Raw genomic sequence first — 19,116 nt, 5'->3', positions numbered from 1 at the left:
TCCTACCTCTTCTGGTCTTTAAAATCTCTGTGACCTAGGAAGTACCGATGTTCCCATTTATCAGATAAGGAAGGCAAGGCTTAGGAAGAGAAGAAAGCTTAGTTGGAGAGAATTTTAATAAAAGGTGTTGGATTTGCATTCAACTGATTTGGGGATATGTTGTGAGAAGAGAGCAGACAATTCTGTGGACCCCACAAGGTTAGGAGCTGAAGTATAGCCATGCCTCATGGAGCCTACAAAATAAAGGATCAGGTACTCAAGCTCTTCTCGGGAGCAACACTATACGCTTTCTCCTCTCTGCTCCTCTCTGCCAGTGGGTCTTACTCTTCTTCAGATCTTCCTCTACTTCATCATCTTGCACATGGCCCAACGTGGTCCACCTGCCCTAAAAACTTGATGGCCTTACAAATCCAGGGGCCACCATAAACCAACCTCTGTGTATCTTAGTCCAAACTCTCAAGGGCGAGAACCTTGCTGGCTCAATACAGCCTTTGAATAGGACCAAGATTAAAGTAAGATATTCTGAGGCCCAAAATACTGAAAAGATCATACTGCCCGCCTCCATGAATAATTGAAAATAAAGACAAGACTATTTCATAAAATACTATTTTGTATACTATTACATGTGGCAACGTTTTGACACACACACACACACACACACACACACAAGCCTTTAGGACAGGGGTCCCCAACGTCTTGGCCACAGACTGATACTGGTCCGTGGCCTGTTAGGAACTGGGCCATACAGCAGAAGGTGAGCGACAGGCAAGTGAGTGGTTTTTCTTTTCTTTTTCTTTTCTTTTTTTTTTTTTTTTTTTTTTTGAGACAAGGTCTTACTTCATCACACAGGCTGGAGTGCAGTGGTGCAATGTCGGCTCACTGCAACCTCTGCCTCCCCGGTTCAAGCAATTCTCCCACCACAGCCTCCTGAGTAGCTTGGATTATAGGCATGTGCCACCACATCTGGCTAATTTTTGTATTTTTTGGTAGAGTCAGGGTTTTGCCATGTTGGCCAGGATGGTCTTGAACTCCTAACATCAAGTGATCCACCCGCCTCGGTCTCCCAAAGTGCTGGGATGACAGGTGTGAGCCACTATGCCTGGCCAAAGCTTCATCTGTATTTATAGCCACTCCCCATTGCTGGCATTATCCCCTGAGCTCCACCTCCTGTCAGATCACTGATGGCATTAGAATTTCATGGAAGCACAAACCCTAGTGTGAACTGTGCATGCAAGGGATGTAGGTTCACACTTCTTATGAGAATCCAATGCCTGATGATCTGTCACTGTCTTCCATCACTTCAAGATGGGGCGGTCTAGTTGCAGGAAAACAAGATCAGGACTCCCACTGATTCTGCATTATGGTGAGTTGTATAATTATTTCATTATGTATTATGATGTAATAATAATAGAAATAAAGTGCACAATAAATGCAATGTACTTGAATTATCCCTTCTCCACCCAACCCCAGTCTGTGGAATAATTTCCTTCCGTGAAACTGGCCCCTGGTACCAAAAAGGCTAGGGACCATTGCTTTAGGACAGAGGGAGTTTTTATATATTCAAGGTCTTTCAAAATGCCTCATATTATGGAACAGCCTCTCAATTTCATTTTGAACAAAAGAGGACTGTTTAGGGAAGGTATGTTAGCCTATAACTGCCTAAGTTTAATGCTGGTATGGGGTAACTCAGAGGTTCCTGGCAGAATTGATAAAAAAGGAGACAAATTCAACACAGGTTTACTACTTATTATGATTATGAACCGATAATTATTATGAATATGAATCCATAATTGTAAATGTTGAATATTGTTGTAAACAAGCTTTTTAAAAGTCATTTTAATGTGCAACAGAGTAAGTGCTAACATTGTAGAAATTGTAAATATACACATATGAAAACCTCAAAGATCTTGATATTATGAAAATAGGTCCTTATATGCTTAAGATCAAATATCCAGTGACCCGTTATAAGAGGATTCAGTAAATGCTCTATCACTAACAAAACATGCAGAAATGTAAATGATGTTCTCTAAAAATGAAATTTTTGAGTTAAATGCAAAGGAGTTTCAAACAGTAGTTCTAGTGAAAACAAAAGTATTGATGTCAAAGATACTTTTTTGCATAAAGGAACATAAAACTATTTATTGACCACTGTTCACAAGTATTTACAATAAGGTAAACAATATACAGTTGGGTAACATTCTGATTACTGCCAAGTGGTTTTTCCTGGCTTTTGCTGAACCGGTAAAGCAAATACTGAAAAGATTGAGCCTACATGTAAGGAATGAGTTGAGGTAAAAAAAAAATCAACAACAACAACAAAAAAACATGCAGGTTGGCTGGGTGCTGTGGCTCACGCCTGTAATCCCAGCACTTTGGGAGGTCAAGGCGGATGGATCACGAGGTCAAGAGATCAAGACCATCCTGGCCAACATGGTGAAACACCGTCTCTACTAAAAATACAAAAATTAGCTGGGCGTGGTGGCACGCACCTGTAGTCTCAACTACTTGGGAGGCCGAGGCAGGAGAATCACTTGAACCTGGGAGGCAGAGGTTGCAGTGAGCCAAGATCGCACCACTACTCCAGCCTGGCCACAGAGCAAGACTCCATCTCGAAAACAAAAACAAAAAACAAAACAAAACAAAACTCATGCAGGTCAATATGTTAGATTACAAAAGGTTGCTCACACATTTATGGCAGAAGGTCCTAAACTATCAACATCTCTAACCATCTGATTAGGTTTCTATAAGCCAAATCTTAGATATTCCATGGATCATGACCTTTTAGTCAATGTAGCAACAGGGATTTCGACATTTTGTTAAGGAATGGCCCGCTAGAGAAATTTTTTAAATGTTTATTTAACTTAGTTGTGTTTAGCTCATTAAAACACACTGGGATTTGTCTAGTTTCCTCATCTGGATGGGGAAACCTCCTGTGATGACAGTGATAAAATTTTTCCTTTTAGGAATTTTGCAAACAAACCACTGCATTTGTAGGTATAGATGCTTTAAAATTATCCAATTTAAATTGTGCTATTACTTAGAATCACTTATTTCACTTGAAATGTAGGCTTCAGAAAAATTTTCAGTTTAACTTGAAGTGATTACCTCTTATTTTGCTCAGAATAAGGGCATCTCAGAAACATGGGTTTACCTGTGATTTTTTTTCTGGTGAATGTTTAAAAAAATTTGCATGCGCATTTTATGTATACACACACAAAAACAAATAAAAAACCTAGAATGGTCCTTAGACTTATGAGAACACAAGTTCTGATTGAGTAATGACTATGGACATAACCCCAAACATTTAGAAAAGCTGTTCTCTAATGCAGAGGAAATGATATACCATGGTAACAAATGTTCTTTTCTGATAAAGGAAGCAACTACAGAAAGCTTTTATTTATTTGTTCAAAGTAACCAGTGCTACGGATGAAAAAAAAAAAAAACCCAACAACTCTTTCAACGCTACTTTCAAAATGAACATATCAAACTTGATTCCCATTAGAATGTACTTATTTTGTCACACTAGTATATAAAAAACCAAGATCCAAATTTTATATATATATACATATGAGAATCCATATATGAATATACATACACACACACACACACACATATATATATATAAACAATGTGAACAATTATTGAGCTTCATCTTCCGGACAAGCATGCCAAGTTAGTCTCTCTTCATAAAAAGCAATTATAATTTGAGGATACTTCATATTCGCCTCTTTTGAGGCCAGCACTGAGTCTGCCTCATCTGAATCTTTCCATTTCATGAGAAACATCAATTCCCCACTGCCGTCTGTGGCACCAATTACTCTTTCAGGATCACGACCTCTGGCAAATCCTCTTGGTTTGTCAGCAGCTTCTCTTTTCTTCTTTGATTTGCTGTCATCAGATTCACTGTCAGATAAAGATTTTCTTTTTGTACCAACTTTTTCTTTGCCAGCTTTTTGAGAATTAAGAAATGCTTCAATCAACTCTGGACAATGTAAATTTTCTTCAGATTCCCAAGTATTGTCAGCATCTGTAAATCCCTTCCACTTCAGAAAATATTCCACTTTCCCATTCACTACACGTCGATCTAGTACTTTTTCCACCACAAATTATTCGGGCTCTGCCTCTTCAACTTTTTATTCTTTCCATTCTGTTTCTTTCTCATTTTTTGCCATGTAGTTTTATTGGAGGCTATTTTATTCACCACCTCCGAGTTGCTATGGGTCTCAGGTCTGCGGTGTCTCAGGCCCTTCGCCACTCCAGGTCCCGCCACATTCGAGGCAGGAGGGAGGCACGGAGCGGCGTGCGGGGCGGGGCGGGGAGGGGCGGGGGAGAGGTGGCTCCGCCCACGCCGGGCGGCCGAGGGTCGGGGCCTGATATTAAAAATACTTTGAAGAGTTTGAACAAGAGTGTTATGTGATCTATGAGAAAGAAGAACATACTTCTAAATTGATATATTTTGTATATAATTTATAGTATGTAAATATAACTACTTAATGAATTAGATACAATATGCATGCTTTAATTATTTCATCTACATACCTAAAAGTTTATCACTCACATTGGCAAACAAAACTTTCTTCTTGACTTTCTCAATGGGAGAGCAGGGAATGACTTCATATTAGGGTACTCATATTCATGCATATATGACAAATATAAAGAATTCAAGAAAACTTCTGATTTTTGTCATGATTACTATTTTAATTCTTTTTTGAAATATCAAATATCAAAATATTTCAAAAAGCTTTTGGGGGTATGTTTGTCTTTGATTCTGCTAGTGCACTATGTGTATGCTTGACCTGCTCGTTAGCTCATCGTGGTCTCCTTGGGTCTGTTGTCCAAATATTATCCAGCAGCTGAAATCTAGGAGGGATAGGATCATGTGGTACAAAAGCAGCCACATAGACTTCCCTTTCAGGGTCTGGGACAGATCCTAATCTCCTCTATCTCTCTCTGTAGGGATTAGAATCCCTTTATCCCGGTTTTTGGCCTCCTGTCTACTTGGGGAGTGCAATAATAGCAAAATCTCATTAACCCCTCTAATTAGTGTTCTAGTACAAACACTTGATGGCTTAAAACAACAGGAATTTCTTTTCTGTTAGTTCTGGAATACAGAAGTCTGAAATCAAGGTGTCGGCAGGGTTACTTCCTTCTGAAAGCTTTGGGGGAAAATCCATTCCATGCCTCTCCTAACTTCTGGCAACTGCAGGCAATCCTTGGCATTTCTTGGCCTGTAGGCACATGGCTCCACTTTTTGCCTTTGTCTTCACATGGCCTTCTCCCTTGTGTAACTACATTTCAAGTGCCCCTTTCCTTTCTCGTATAAGAACACCAGTCATTGGATTTAGGGCCCACCCTAAATCCAGGATGATCTCATGATCATTCTTAATTTAATTGCCCTAAATTAAGAATCTACGAGATTCTTTTTCTGACTAAGATAATCTTCACAAGTTCTAGGTGTTAGCACTTGGACATATTTTGAGGACCACCATCCAAGCCACTCTACCTCCCTTATTTCCTGGACAGTAATTAACTATTCTTTGGTAATGATAGTTTTGAAAACAACACTCAGAAAGCTGCATTTCTACAGCACTTGACTGCTGGGGCAGGCACCCTTTTGATTCATTATGGAAGTCCGAGCAGTTCCTGGATAAGATAGATAGAGAAAAGGACCGGTATGGGGTTTTATCCAGATTTTTTAACATTATTCCTAGTCTGCACTGGGGTTAGATGGGGATCATGGAAATGAGCAGCTGAAAAGGTGAATTTAACTTAAAAATAAACCGCAGGCCTGGATTGGATGCCCCTTCCCTGTACTTTTCCTATAATTTACTTGTATTCTTCACAAGACTGAGGTCTGAGGGGGCAGAGGCTGTCTTGTTCATCATTGTATCCCTAACACAGGTCTGATATAAAGTAGGCACTCCACAAATATTTGTTAAATGGAAAAACCAATGAATGAAAGAAGGGAAACTTCTTTAGCACATTGGGCTATGTATCTGAGACTTCGCTTTCACATGGGGTCCTATCTGCCCAGTCCACACTTCCTCTCACTTGAAGTTCTAGATACTCAAGTTTTAAACACTCCCCAAGAGATTGGCTGTCTATAAGACTGAGGCACCCAACTCTCCATTTTTCTACTGTTTTTTTTTAATATGCTTTCCATAAAACAAGAATTAAAATGGGGCTAAGTCAAGAAGGCTCCTCATTAATGAAGTCCTAGATTCCCAGATACAGATACAAAGAAGAGTCAAACATAAAGCGCCTCTGTAAAACTTCTGACAGAAATAAACAATTTTATTAAGGAAGCTGACCTGGGGAGTGTGTGTGGATGTGTGTGTGTGTGTGCGTGTTTGTGTGTGTATGCGGAATGAGGGGTGTATTCCCGAATATCAAAACTGAGAGGCCATAGGAGAGATGTATTTTCTAGAAAATCAAACTAGAAGTTCAGCTCCCAGAAGATAAGATCAAAGTTCTAATGTTGGATAACCTGGACTCCCATGGGATTATAGCATAGGCTCTGAAAAGGTACAGTTAAGTAAATCCCCCATTCCCATCTTCCTTCCTGACTCTACTATGAATATTTCACTCTTCAATCTCACTGGCCTCCCTCCCTCTTCTGTGACCCATTCCTCCATGGCCTTGACATGCCTTTGCTATTAATTAATGTAATAATTAATACCCGAGCAGTTATTGGATGAGATAGGTAAACTATCCATCCCTCCTGGAAGTATTCAAAATTTGATAGAATAGATCAATGAAGGCCCCATAGCCTTCCAGCTGCAAAGGAATCACTCCTTGTCATTCCTCTGAGTAGCAGTGGAAGTGGGGGTGAGAAATATATTTTCCGCACCATCTGGGCAGACATAGACTCTGCCAATTTGTAGGATCTGGGCAGATATGGATTCTGCCAATTTGTAGGGCCAGCGTTGGGAAACAATATTCCTCTCTTCTCTTCTTTTTTCTATCTCCTTCCTTCTATATCTAAATCAATAGTCGCTAGTTTCTACTATGCTTCTTCATGACATTTTATTCTATAAATACTTCCTGCTTAGTCCAGAAATGATTAGACAAATCAAACATGACTTACCTTTCTGGCTAATCTCATTAGAACTCATTCCAAATTGAGCAATTAAAAAATGGCACCCAAACTTCATCTCAGTTGTCTTCTTCCCTATAACCTAGTATAGTTCTGGGCAGAAAGGAGATTCTCAATTTATTCTTAATATATTGTAAGAAATTAGATTAACTGTCTCTAGGATAAGGAATGAGTTTAATTTAAGTAAATTGTAATTAAAGTACAGAAAAAGAACATATTAGTTGAAGAAGGATGGTTGTAGGTTCAATTTGGAACCACAAAATAATCTGTCATTTTGGGGCAAATTATATAAATTGATTTTCTCATCTGTAAAATGGGGGTGTTAATAAGTAACTCACAGGGTTGTGGCAGGTCTTGAAAGAAAAAAAAATATGGGTCCGGGTGCAGTGGCCTATAATCCCAGCACTTTGGGAGGCCGAGGTGGGCAGATCACGAGGTCAGGAGTTTGAGTCCAGCCTAGCCAACGTGGTGAAACTCATCTCTACTAAAAATACAAAAATTAGCTGGGCGTGGTGGCACACGCCTATAGTCCCAGCAACTCAGGAGGTTGAGGCAAGGGAATCACTTGAACCTGGGAGGCAGAGGTTGCAGTGAACCAAAATCATGCCACTGCACTCCAGCCTGGGTGGCAGAGTGAGGCTTCATCTCAAAAAATACATATATATATATATATTTTTAAATGCCTGGCACATAAAAGCTGTTCATTAAATATAAGCTATCTTTCCTCCTAAGCCCTAAAACTGTTTTGATATTGAGTAAGAGGTGTTTTTTTCCCCATAATAAGTGTTATATCTAGACACATTTACTCCAAATTTCAATACAGCTGTATTCAGACCCAGACTTGTTTAAAATATCGTAAAAGAAGCATATATGATTTTCAATATGGGCTTACGCTGTACACATAAGACTTGGGCATTTGACTGTATGTAAATTATGTCTAAAAAAAATTTTTCTACTCTCTCACCTCCCCAAATAGTGGGATCGTGTTTCTATTCTCTGGAAGGCCCTCCGACATCCTATCCGAGCCTCCAGCTGCAGATATGCCCCAGCTGGGAAAGGTGAAGACAAGGTGCTTAAATGTTTATGTACTGCATTTCCTCAATCATAAACCCACATTTTCTCATTTTAGTATTTCCGGAGAAGCAACTTATATTCAATGTACATTTGATACAGTGTTTCTTTTCTTCACTGCAGCCTCGAGCCACTCACCCCTCTATTCTCTGGAAAGTTACTCTTAAATTAACAGTGTATTTCTGGAATTTGTAACACATCTTGGAAACAAGTTGCATTTGCCCTCAAGGAGCCAGTGAGATAGTTATCTGCTACCTGAATGTAGATAATCTAAGGATAAATAATAATGAATACATTTTTGAGCGTTTTCTAGCTGCCAGGAACTGTTCTAAGGTGTTATGTATATGAATTCACTTAAGGCTCAAGACAAAACCTATTGTAACGGTAAGATCATTAACCCCATATTACGGATGAGGAAAGTGAGACTCAGAGAAATTAAGGAGCTTCCATAAATTCAAAATGTGTTAGTAGAGCCCTCGCAACATGGTGAAACCCCGTCGCTACAAAAACAATACAAAACAAACAAACAAAAATTAGCCAGGCATGGTGGTACATGCCTGTAGTCCCAGCTACTCAGGAGGCTGAGGCAAGAGAATCACTTGAGCTTGGGAAGCAAGGCTACAGTGAGCCAAGATCGTGCCACTGCCCTCCAGCCTGGAGGACAGAATCTCAAACAAAATAAAACAAAATGAAAACAAAAACAAACTAACTAAAAACCAAAGTGTGTAAATGGGAGAGCTGGGATTTGAATTCAGGCAATCTGGCTCCAGAGGCTATGCCTTTTACCACCACATCTCACTGCCTCTCTACATGAGATAATATCAATAATAGGAAAATTTAAGTGCATTTATCAAAGCCTATAAACCAAAATTTCTGAATTCTAAGACCCCCCAACCATCTGAATGGACCCCTCCTCTCAGCCAAGGGCATTCCAAAGTTAACCTGCAAAACTTGTTCAGGCCATGATGGGAAAGGGGGAGTCAAACATGCCTCATTATACCCTCCTCCCTTTTGGAATTTAGGAAAAGCCAACCAGCATTAACATCAACACAGACCTTAAATCTGATAAGAAACATTTAGAATCTATTCTCTCTGAAGCCTGCTCCCTGGAGGCTTAATCTGCATGATAAAACCTTGGTCTTCACAACCCCTTATCTTAACCCCGACATTCGTTTTTATTGAAAATAACACTTTCAACCAATTGCCAATCAGAAAAATTTTAAGTCTACCTATGACCTGAAAGTCCCCTCACACTTTGTCTCGCCCTTCCAGATTAAATCAATGTAAATCTTACATGTATTTGATTGATGTCTTCTGTCTCCATAAAATGTATAAAACTAGGCTGTGACTCAACACCTTGGACACATGTTCTTAGGATATCTCGAGGGCTATGTCTTGGGCCATTGGTCACTCATATTTGGCTCAGAATAAATATCTTCAAATATTTTACAGAGTTTAACTGTTTTCATCAACAAGTCCATTGAGTGCACTGAGAACAAGGGGGTGGCATGTCATCATTCTGACCCCTGGGGGTGAATTGTCTTGGAATACACACACATGAAACCTAAACATGAAAAATGTGGGGCTCAGGAAGCACCTACCATATCACAGTATAACTCTAGTGTGACTGAGACAAGAGAGGCCCTGTGGAGGACTCCATTCATGGACTGGTCACATTACTAGAAAGGGGCCTTGAGGGCCACCTCTGAGTTAAGAGGTAGGTGTGTGTGTGTGTGTGTGTGTGTGTGTGTGTGTCTGTGTGTGTCTGTGTGTGTAGAGCAGATAGTACTCAGTTGGCTCCAGCAACCTGCTCCCACCACCACTAGCAGAACCCAGTCACATCCCAATCTGACTTGAACCAGAGAGGCCCCAGTTTTAGTTGACCTGCTCTTGTCAAACTCAGCAAAGACTTTCATGCTGTCAAGTCAATTCTCAGTCCTTTCCTTAACTTGTCTTTTAGCCCAGGCCTCCATCCTTGACCATCGCAGCTGGGAGTGACTATGTTTGGAGCTTCCATGGCTATTTTGTACAGTATTGTGGTACTTATCACAATTACCAGCTCTGTGTATATGTGTCTTACCAGTAAAAGTCCCCCACTGGACCATAAATTATTTCAGGGCAGTAATACCATTCACATCTGTGCCTCCAAAGCCTGGCACTCAACTGCTGCTCAAATGCTCAATGACAGTGGTTGGACACCTGGCGTATTAGTCCCTTCTCACACTGCTATAAAGAACTACCAGAGACTGAGTAAATTTATGAAGAAAAGAGGTTTAATTTACTCACAGTTCTGCAGGCTGAACAGGAAGTGTGGCTGGGAGGCCTCAGGAAACTTACAATCATGGTGGAATGCAAAGGGGAAGCAAGCACATCTTAACCATGGCAGAGAAGGAGAGACAGAAAGAGCAAAGAGAGAAATGCCACACACTTTCAAACAACCAGATCTTGTGAGAACTCACTATCGTGAGAACAGCAAGGGGGAAATCCATCACAACGATTAAGTTACCTCCCACCAGGCCCCTCCTCCAACACTGAAGATCATAATTCAACTTGAGATTTGGGTGGGCACAGAGAGCCAAACCATGTCATTCTGCCCCTCCCAAATCTCATGTCATTCTTACATTTCAAAACACAATCATGCCCTTCCAACAGTCCTCCGAAGTCAACTCATTCCAGCATTAATCCAAAAGTCCAAGTCCATAGTCTCATCTGAGACAAGGCAAGTCTCTGCTGCCTATGAGCCTGTAAAATCAAAACCAAGTTAGTTACTTCCAAGATACAATGGGAGTGCAGGCATTGGTTAAATGCTTCCATTTCAAAATAAAGAAATTGTCTAAAACAGAGTGGTTACAGGCCCCATGCAAGTCCAAAACCCAGCAGAGCAGTCATTAAATCTTAAAGCTCCAAAATAATCTCCTTTGACTCCATGTCTCACATCCAGGGCGCCCTGATGCGGGGGGTAGGCTCCCAGAGGCTTGGGCAGCTCTAGCCCTGTGGCTCTGCAGGGTACAGCCCCTGCAGCTGCTCTCGTGGGCTGGTGTTGAGTGCCTGCAGGTTTTCCAAAAGCACAGTGAAATTCGTCAGTGGTTCTACAATTCTGGGGTCTGGAGGATGGTGACCCACTTCTCACAGATCCACTAGGCAGTGCCCCAAGGGATCCGGGGGAAGCAGGAATGTCTTACCATGGCAGAGCAGGACAGAGCAAAGGCAGAAGTGCTACACACTTTTATTTTTTTTTTTTGAGATGGAGTCTCACTTTGTCACCAGGCTGGAGTGCAGTGGCGTGATCTCGGCTCCCTGCAACCTCCGCCTCCCAGGTTCAAGCAATTCTCCTGCCTCAGCCTCCCGAGTAGCTAGGACTGCAGGTGTGTGCCACCACGCCCAGCTAATTTTTGTATTTTTAGTAGAGACAGGGTTTCACCATGTTGGCCATGGTGGTCTCAATCTCTTGACCTTGTGATCTGCCTGCCTTGGCCTCCCAAAGTGCTGGGATTACAGGCGTGATCCCCCACACCCAGCCTGTGCTACTTACTTTTAATCAACCAGATCTCACAGAGAACTCACTATCATGAGAACAGCAAGGGGGAAATCCACCCCCAAGTTCCAATCACCTCCCACCAGGCCTCTCCTCCAACCCTGAAAATTATAATTCAACAAGAGGTTTGGGTGGGAACACCAAGTCAAACCATGTCACCTGAGTTCTCATCATCTTCTGCCACTAAACCTTAGGCAAGTCACTGGCCTTCCATGCCTCAGTTTCTCCATCTGTCAGGTGACTAGAAACAGTGTCTAGCATATAATAGGTACCCAACAAATACTTTTGGATATATAAATGAATGAATAAATGAGTGACTATAAATACATATCTATATCTACCTGCTTACAAATTGAAGATTAGGCTACTGTGATCAAAAGCCTGCTGAAGAACTAATAACTATGCAGTAAGTATCAAATATTTTTTAATTTCAGAGTGTAGTAGGCATGACTAAGATGCCTAACAGAATGGCTATTGCAGTATCCTAATATGACTCCCAATGATCTCCATCTCCTTGTATTCATACTTTTGTGACTCTGGGATGAACTGTATGATTAACAGAATACTGCAGAAGTTACAGTGTGTGATGTGGGACTGCCAAGGCTAGATTAAAAAAAAAAAAAAAAAAGCATGGTCACCTCTACCTTGGGTTTTGCATTGCTTCTTCTGGGGAAAGCCAGCCACCATGTCAGGAGAAGACTCAGCTCTGTGGAGAGGCCTAAAAGAAGAGAAACTAAGACCTCCCACCAACAGCCAGCACCAGCTTGCCAGCCACGTGAGGAGCCACCTTAGAAGTAGATCCTCTGGCCTCCATCAGGTCTTAGAGCAACTGCAGTCCCAGCTGACATCTTGAGTGTCATCTCATGAGAGACCCTAAGGAACAGCCATGCACCTAAACTGCTCCTCAACTCCTGACCCACAGAAACTGTGAAATAGGATAATTTTTTTTTTTTTTTTTTTTTTTTGTGACGGAGTCTCGCTCTGTCGCCCAGACTGGAGTGCAGTAGTGCAATCTTGGCTCACTGCAAGCTCCGCCTCCCAGGTTCACACCATTCTCCTACCTCAGCCTCCCGAGTAGCTGGGACTACAGGCGCCTGCCACCACGCCCGGCTAATTTTTTGTTATTTTTAGTAGAGATGGGGTTTCACCGTGTTAGCCAGGATGGTCTCGATCTGACCTCGTGATCCGCCCACCTCGGCCTCCCAAAGTGCTGGGATTACAGGCCTGAGCCACCGCGCTTGGCTGAAATAGGATAAATTTTAATTGCTGTTTTAAGCCACTAAGTCTTGGGGTAATCTGTCATGCAACAATAGGTATATATTACAAAGAAAAAACACAACCACCCCCAAAATGGTAAGAATATGAAATGAAGCACACAGAGGTCTTAATATATGGTAGTCTATTTTACCATCAGAGAGTCTTCACAAGTATGAGAGAAATCATCCATGTCAGCTGCTGGATACAGGTGGCCCAGGAAGCTTCACAGTGAGTACAGGTTCAATCAGAGGTAGAGAACCCTGACTGAGCTGGGAGAATATGGTCTGGGCGTGCGCTTTCTGCCTCCACTGCCTCTCCCACAAGCCCCCACTGGAGAATAATGACCTCACAAAGTGATCCGAAGAAATAGAGGATACAGTACCAGCCCCTCAGAAAGCTGAGCCAAATTTCTTGCATTGGCCACAGGACTGAGATAGTCCATATAGCAACTTGATGAAAATAAGGGAAAGGTACCCCTTCCTTCCAGCAGGTACAGCCCCACTTCAGGGCACTGGCACAAAGAACAAAATACGGCCTGGGTTTCACTCCCTGTGGCCCTCCTGGTTGGCATCCTTCTGCAGGGCACAGCCAGCCCCTAGACTGATTATATTGATTGACTGGTGTACCCAATTTTGATGCTTTTTCTCCAAGCCCTTCTCCCCTACCCCACCATCTCCTACAGAGCTAGGGAGTGATCCACAGACAGCTCCCAGACCTTATGTCAGTACTTGCAGAAGGGTGGAGGCACGTTCTGCCCACACTAGAAGCAGAGTAGGCACTGCAAAGCAGAGAACACAGCCTCGTGCTGCCTGGGACTATGCCAGATGTGTGAGCCCTGGCTCCGAGGGGCAGCCTTTATTTTTAGCAGGTAATCAGCCCTCATTTTGTTCCTTTAGGCGAAGCCCCACCCTTGTCTAAATGGCGCATGTAATTAGTATCTCTCTAGCTCTAATTCCCTCCCTAACTGCCTGTAATTATCATCCAGCTGACCTTTGTTCCCTTAATTGCTGTTTGACTCCTGATCCCGGAATACCACTCTGCCTTCTCGCCCTCCCCTCCCTTCTGACTCAAGGACCTATTGTATACAGTACAGTATTTGTTTTTCCTCACCCTAGGGAGTCTTTGGAATCCCCACTTCTCTGCTATTTGAAACACCTCTTCATGAAAACAACTCTCATTTGCAGAACACTACTTTAAACTACTTTCTCCTGCTTAGCCTTGCCGGCTTCTTAGAAATCATGTTTCAAGCCAAGAGAATGAGTATTACCAGACTCCTTTTATAGGAGAGAAAATGGAGGCATAAAGTAACTCAGGGACTTGCTTATTATTGTGCAGCTAGTTACTGACGGAGAGAGACCATATTACGAGGCAAAAGCTATTTGCACTTAACACTGTAGCCTGTTGCTTCCTTGCTTCTCCGAGTTGGAGAAATTGAACTGCCTCAATGATCCTAGTTTCTGACTTGTGCTTTCTTATCACCAGTCATGCCACTTACACTTGTTTCTAATCTCAACTTTGAGTTTTCTGAATTTGAGGAGTCCTTTTACCCTCTCACCTGCCCCAAGATACTATATAATAATAGTAAAAGGTATCATTTTCTGACCAACTGTCATGCATCAGGTATCATTCTGAGGTCTTACACAGAGCATTTCATTATAGCCTCCCCTCAACTCTATGAAGCATTACTATTTCCATCCCCTCTTCATACTCAGAGTCTTTACTCCAGCTATTGCTATTGCTTCTCCATCTCTGCATTTTCAACTTTTCTCACTCTAATGGGTCATGCCCATCAGCACGCAAATGTGACTATCTCCCATCTTCAAAAAGTGACCTTTTGACATACATCCCTCCAGTGATGACTTATTATTCTCTTTCCACTTACAGGACAATTTCTCAGAAAAAGTCGTCTGTATTTTGTATGCCAATTTCTTCCCTCCATTTTCCACTGAAGCCATTCCAATTCGTCTTTTCTGCCTACCACCCTTTTGTCAAGGTCACCAATGGCTCCCATGTGGCTAAAGCCAATGGTCAGTTCTCACTCTTCCTCTTACTTATTAGCATAATTGGACACAGTTGATCTCTCTCTCCTTTTTGACACACTCCCAGACTTCCAGGCTTTCAAGACATCACTCTCTTGCTTCTCCTACCTCTGTGGTCATTCTGTTTTTTTTTTTTTTTTAGACAAAAATCAGTTTTAATTCTATATACTAAATATAATTAGAAAGTAAAATTTGAGACACAATGCCACTTACAATAATCATCTAAAAACAAAAAATAAATGTAAGAAAAAATATCCCATATGTACAAAAAGCTGCAACACATTATTGAAAAAACGTTAATTTTTTTTTTTCGTTTTTAACATCCTGTGCTGAATCCTCCTCATCTCCCTAGCTCAAGATTTAGATATCAGTTTTTCCCTTTCTATCAATGCTGACTCCCCAGGTCACTCCAAGTCTCGTGGTTTCATATACCATCCACATGCTGATAATTACCAAATTTTCGTTTCCAGCATTGACCTTACCTATGAACTCCTACGACGTGCCCCCTTCCACTTCACCTTTCACCATGAGTAAAAGCTACCTGAGACCTCCCCAGGAGCCTAGCAGATGCTGGTGCCATCCTTGTATAGCCTGCAGAACTGTGAGCCAATTAAACTTCTTTTCCTTATAAATTATCCAGTCTCAGGTATTTCTTTATAGCAATGCAAGAACAGCCTAACACACTGGTGGACATTCCTTTATGTGTATATCTGTGATCTGATTATTTTTCAGGCTGACTGATACTTTTACTATCCTGGTCTAAAAAGCCACCACTGTTGCCTCTATCATTAAATAGAATCCTAACTGCTCTCTCTCCTTTTCTTTGCCACCTCTTCACATAGTTTATACACCACAGGACAGCCAAATCATGACAGCCGTCTGCTTTAAACACTTTAATCATCCCATCTCACTCAAATTCCAAAGTTCTTATCAAGTCCTACACAGCCCTGTATGACCTGGCTCTGCAGTATCCCTCTGAGCTCACCTCGTATTACTCTCTCCTCTGCTCAATCTGCTCCAGCCAATTTTTTTTCCTTGACGTACCAAGCAAGTTTGGTCTCAGGGTCTTTAAATTTACCATTCTCTCTGCTTGCATGTATCTTTCGCCAGGTATCTATATGGTTTTCTCTCTTGCTTCATTTAGTTCATGGCTTTAATATTCCCTTATTCTGGCCTTCTTTGGCCACTGCGACAGACATGAGGTGGGCCCTCATGATGCCCACTTTCTAGTGTCCATGCCTTTGTCTAATCCTTCCTGTAGAGTGTGGGTGGGACCTGTGACATGCCTATAGAAAATGGAATATGGCACTCCTGTGATTATATTGCATTAAATAAGACCCCATCTTGCTATCAGACTCACTTCAGAGACTAGTTCCCTTGCTGGCTTTGAAGAAATAAGCATCTGTGTTAGAAAGTCCAGTGGCAAACAGCTAAGGGCAGCTTCTAGGAATTTGAAGGAGACCTCTGACCAGATCAACAAGAAAACAGAAGTCTCAGCTCTGGAGCAATAAGTAAACAAATTTTACCAAAAATCTGAATGACTTTAGAAATAAATTATTCCTCAGTTGGGCCTCCAGATGAGAACACAGCTTGGCTGGTACCTTGATTGCAACATTACAAGACTCTAAGTAACGGACTCATCTAAGTCATGTGTGGATCTTTACACATAGAATCCATAAGATAAGAAGTGTGTATTTTTTAAGCCATCAACTTGTTGCTAATTTGTTGTGCAGCAACAGACAACAAATACAACCATCCTATGAAACCTCCTTCTCCATCATCTCTTTTCTCTTCCCTTATTTTTCTCTATATTTACCTCCATCTGATACTGAAAATTTTTTTTATTTGAATATTGGCTTATCATCTTTCCCCTCCACTAAAATCCGAAAGGATTCATAACTAAATCTCCAAACTTGATGCCTGATTTATAACAGAAATTCAATAAGCATTTTTAAATGAGCGTGTGAACAATGAATGGTTTTCCATTTTAATAATAGTTACAGTTTTATGTGTACCATAGCTCAGTGCTTCTGTGGTAAATGACCCAAGCTTTTTTCCTAATACATCATAGAGCAATTCTTTTGTAAAGTGCAGTTAAAACAAATTACTACAAAAATGAAATAAAATGAAGCCAATTTTAAAATTATTAGATTCAACAGACATAAAATTACTGTCAAATTGCTGTGCAAATTTCTAAATGCATACTATCAATTTCTGTATTTATCTCATTGCAGATCTGTAACAATCCTTGGACAGGCACTGGTCCAGGGAAAATACTTTGTCACTACTGAGCAAATAGCCAATGCTTTGACCAAGTCTTCTCAGATTGTTTTTGCCATTTTTGTGTGTTCTTTCTCTTAACTTGGGTGTGCTCTTTCTCCAAGAGCCTGTACCCATGACTCTTCTGAGACTATTGGAACCCAGTTCCTCCGCGGCAGACTGGGATGAGGCAAAATCCAGAAATCTCCTATGAGATCAGACTGAAGCTACATTTTCTGAAACTTTGCCTGAAGTTATAATCTTGCTAGGCTACTTCTCCTTCCCTGTTCAGCTTCTCTCCTTCCTTTATTGTTTCTTCTGGGAATACTTTGTTAATAAATCACTTGCACACAAATTCTCATCTCAGGGTCTAGCAGACCTATGACAGGCATTGTACTATTACACAATGATTATAATGAGACAAGTCTCTCATTGACCATTTATAGATGGTGTAACTAAAGTACCAGTGTGGAAAACATTTCAAATTTGTCATATTATGTATAGTCTACTTTAAAACGCATCAGCATAAACATGGTGACAAGTATGTAGGTAATTAGCCAACTAGGAGTGGTCAATTAAACAAATGAAGTGCCCTAAAGAGAATTCATAGTCTAGAATTGGTTAGTTTGCATTTGAAGGAAGCAAATCAATAGTACTAGAAAGGTAACGGTAGAGGATTTGTTAATTAGCATGAGAAGTGTTAGAAATAATTTGTCACCGGTGAAATGAGTGTTGTTTAAAATTTATATTTAGCTAATACAGTCAGCCCTTCTTATGCAAGGATTCTACACCCATGTATTCAAACAACTACAGATTGAATTTTTTTTTTAAATGGGTGGTTGTGTCTGTACTAAACATGTATAGACTTTTTTCCTTGTCACTACTTCCTAAACAATACAGTATAACAATAATAGACAGCATTTACGTTGTTTCATGTGCTATAAATAATCTGGAGACTATTTAAATTATATGGAAGGATGTGCATAGGTTATGTGCATAGGTTATATGCATCATTTTATAAAAGAACTTGAGCATCCATGGACTTTGGTATCCTTGGAGAGTCCCGGAATCAATCCCCGATGGACACGAAAGGACAACTGTGTGATAGTTGTGCACAGGCATCTCTGTTTGTGAATGAATGTGATGTAAGAATTGGCAAGCACATCTTGCTATTCAAAAAGCATTGCGTTTCTCAGAGTGATTTTTTTTCATGAGAGGTGGCTGTTGGAGTCCACTAAGTGTAGCACATGTTTTCAGCTGAGTCATTTTATCAGCCTTGTGTCTTGCATGTAGACCTTTTGGAAGTCCAATAGCCTTTGTTTATTTTATCTTCCTTCTGCCCCTTTCAGTCCAAACTGGAAGTATTACTGCTGCTATAACATTCTCAAAAATCTTGTGCATCTCCCTTCTATCCCACAGGGATTTATGCTATTAGGCCAGAGGGCCCTCAACAGATATTCCCTGAATAATCACATTTTCAGTCTCTTTAGCCTTTACAAAAAATTGTCCTGTTACACCCTTGGCCTTCTCTCCAGAGTGTCTTTCCTAACAGTAAATCTCCTAATTTTAGCATCTTTTGTAATCTGAATAGACTGAGAATTTTTAAAAGCAACAAATCCTGGTTCATTTTTGCCTAACAATTCTTTATCAAGTATCTCTTTCTTCTCATATTATGCTATAAGCACCAAGAAGAAATCAGGCCACACATTAAACACTTTACTTGGAAATCCCCTCAGGTAAATATCCAAGTTTATTGCTTACAAATTCTGCTTTTCACACAACAGTAGCACACAATTTAGTGAATTTTCTACCACTGTACAAGAATCATCTTTTTTCCAGCTTCCAATACTTGTTCCTCT

The 19,116-nt window shown here is 40.9% G+C and overlaps 1 protein-coding gene across 1 annotated transcript; it reads right to left on the bottom strand.

The window, feature by feature from the left end:
- Positions 1–3,638: 3,638 nt before the first annotated feature.
- Positions 3,639–4,186, bottom strand: LOC101140430 (chromobox protein homolog 3-like). Its single transcript, XM_055356253.1, is given in 2 exon segments — positions 3,639–4,129; positions 4,132–4,186. Coding segments are annotated over 2 exon segments (522 nt in total). The 5' UTR covers positions 4,163–4,186.
- Positions 4,187–19,116: the final 14,930 nt, after the last annotated feature.

The sequence above is a fragment of the Gorilla gorilla genome, chromosome 9, assembly GCF_029281585.2.
Source record: "Gorilla gorilla gorilla isolate KB3781 chromosome 9, NHGRI_mGorGor1-v2.1_pri, whole genome shotgun sequence".
Taxonomy (NCBI): Eukaryota; Metazoa; Chordata; class Mammalia; order Primates; family Hominidae; genus Gorilla; species Gorilla gorilla.
Note: the sequence above shows the minus strand (reverse complement) of the source record. Positions and strands in the feature narration are given on the sequence as shown.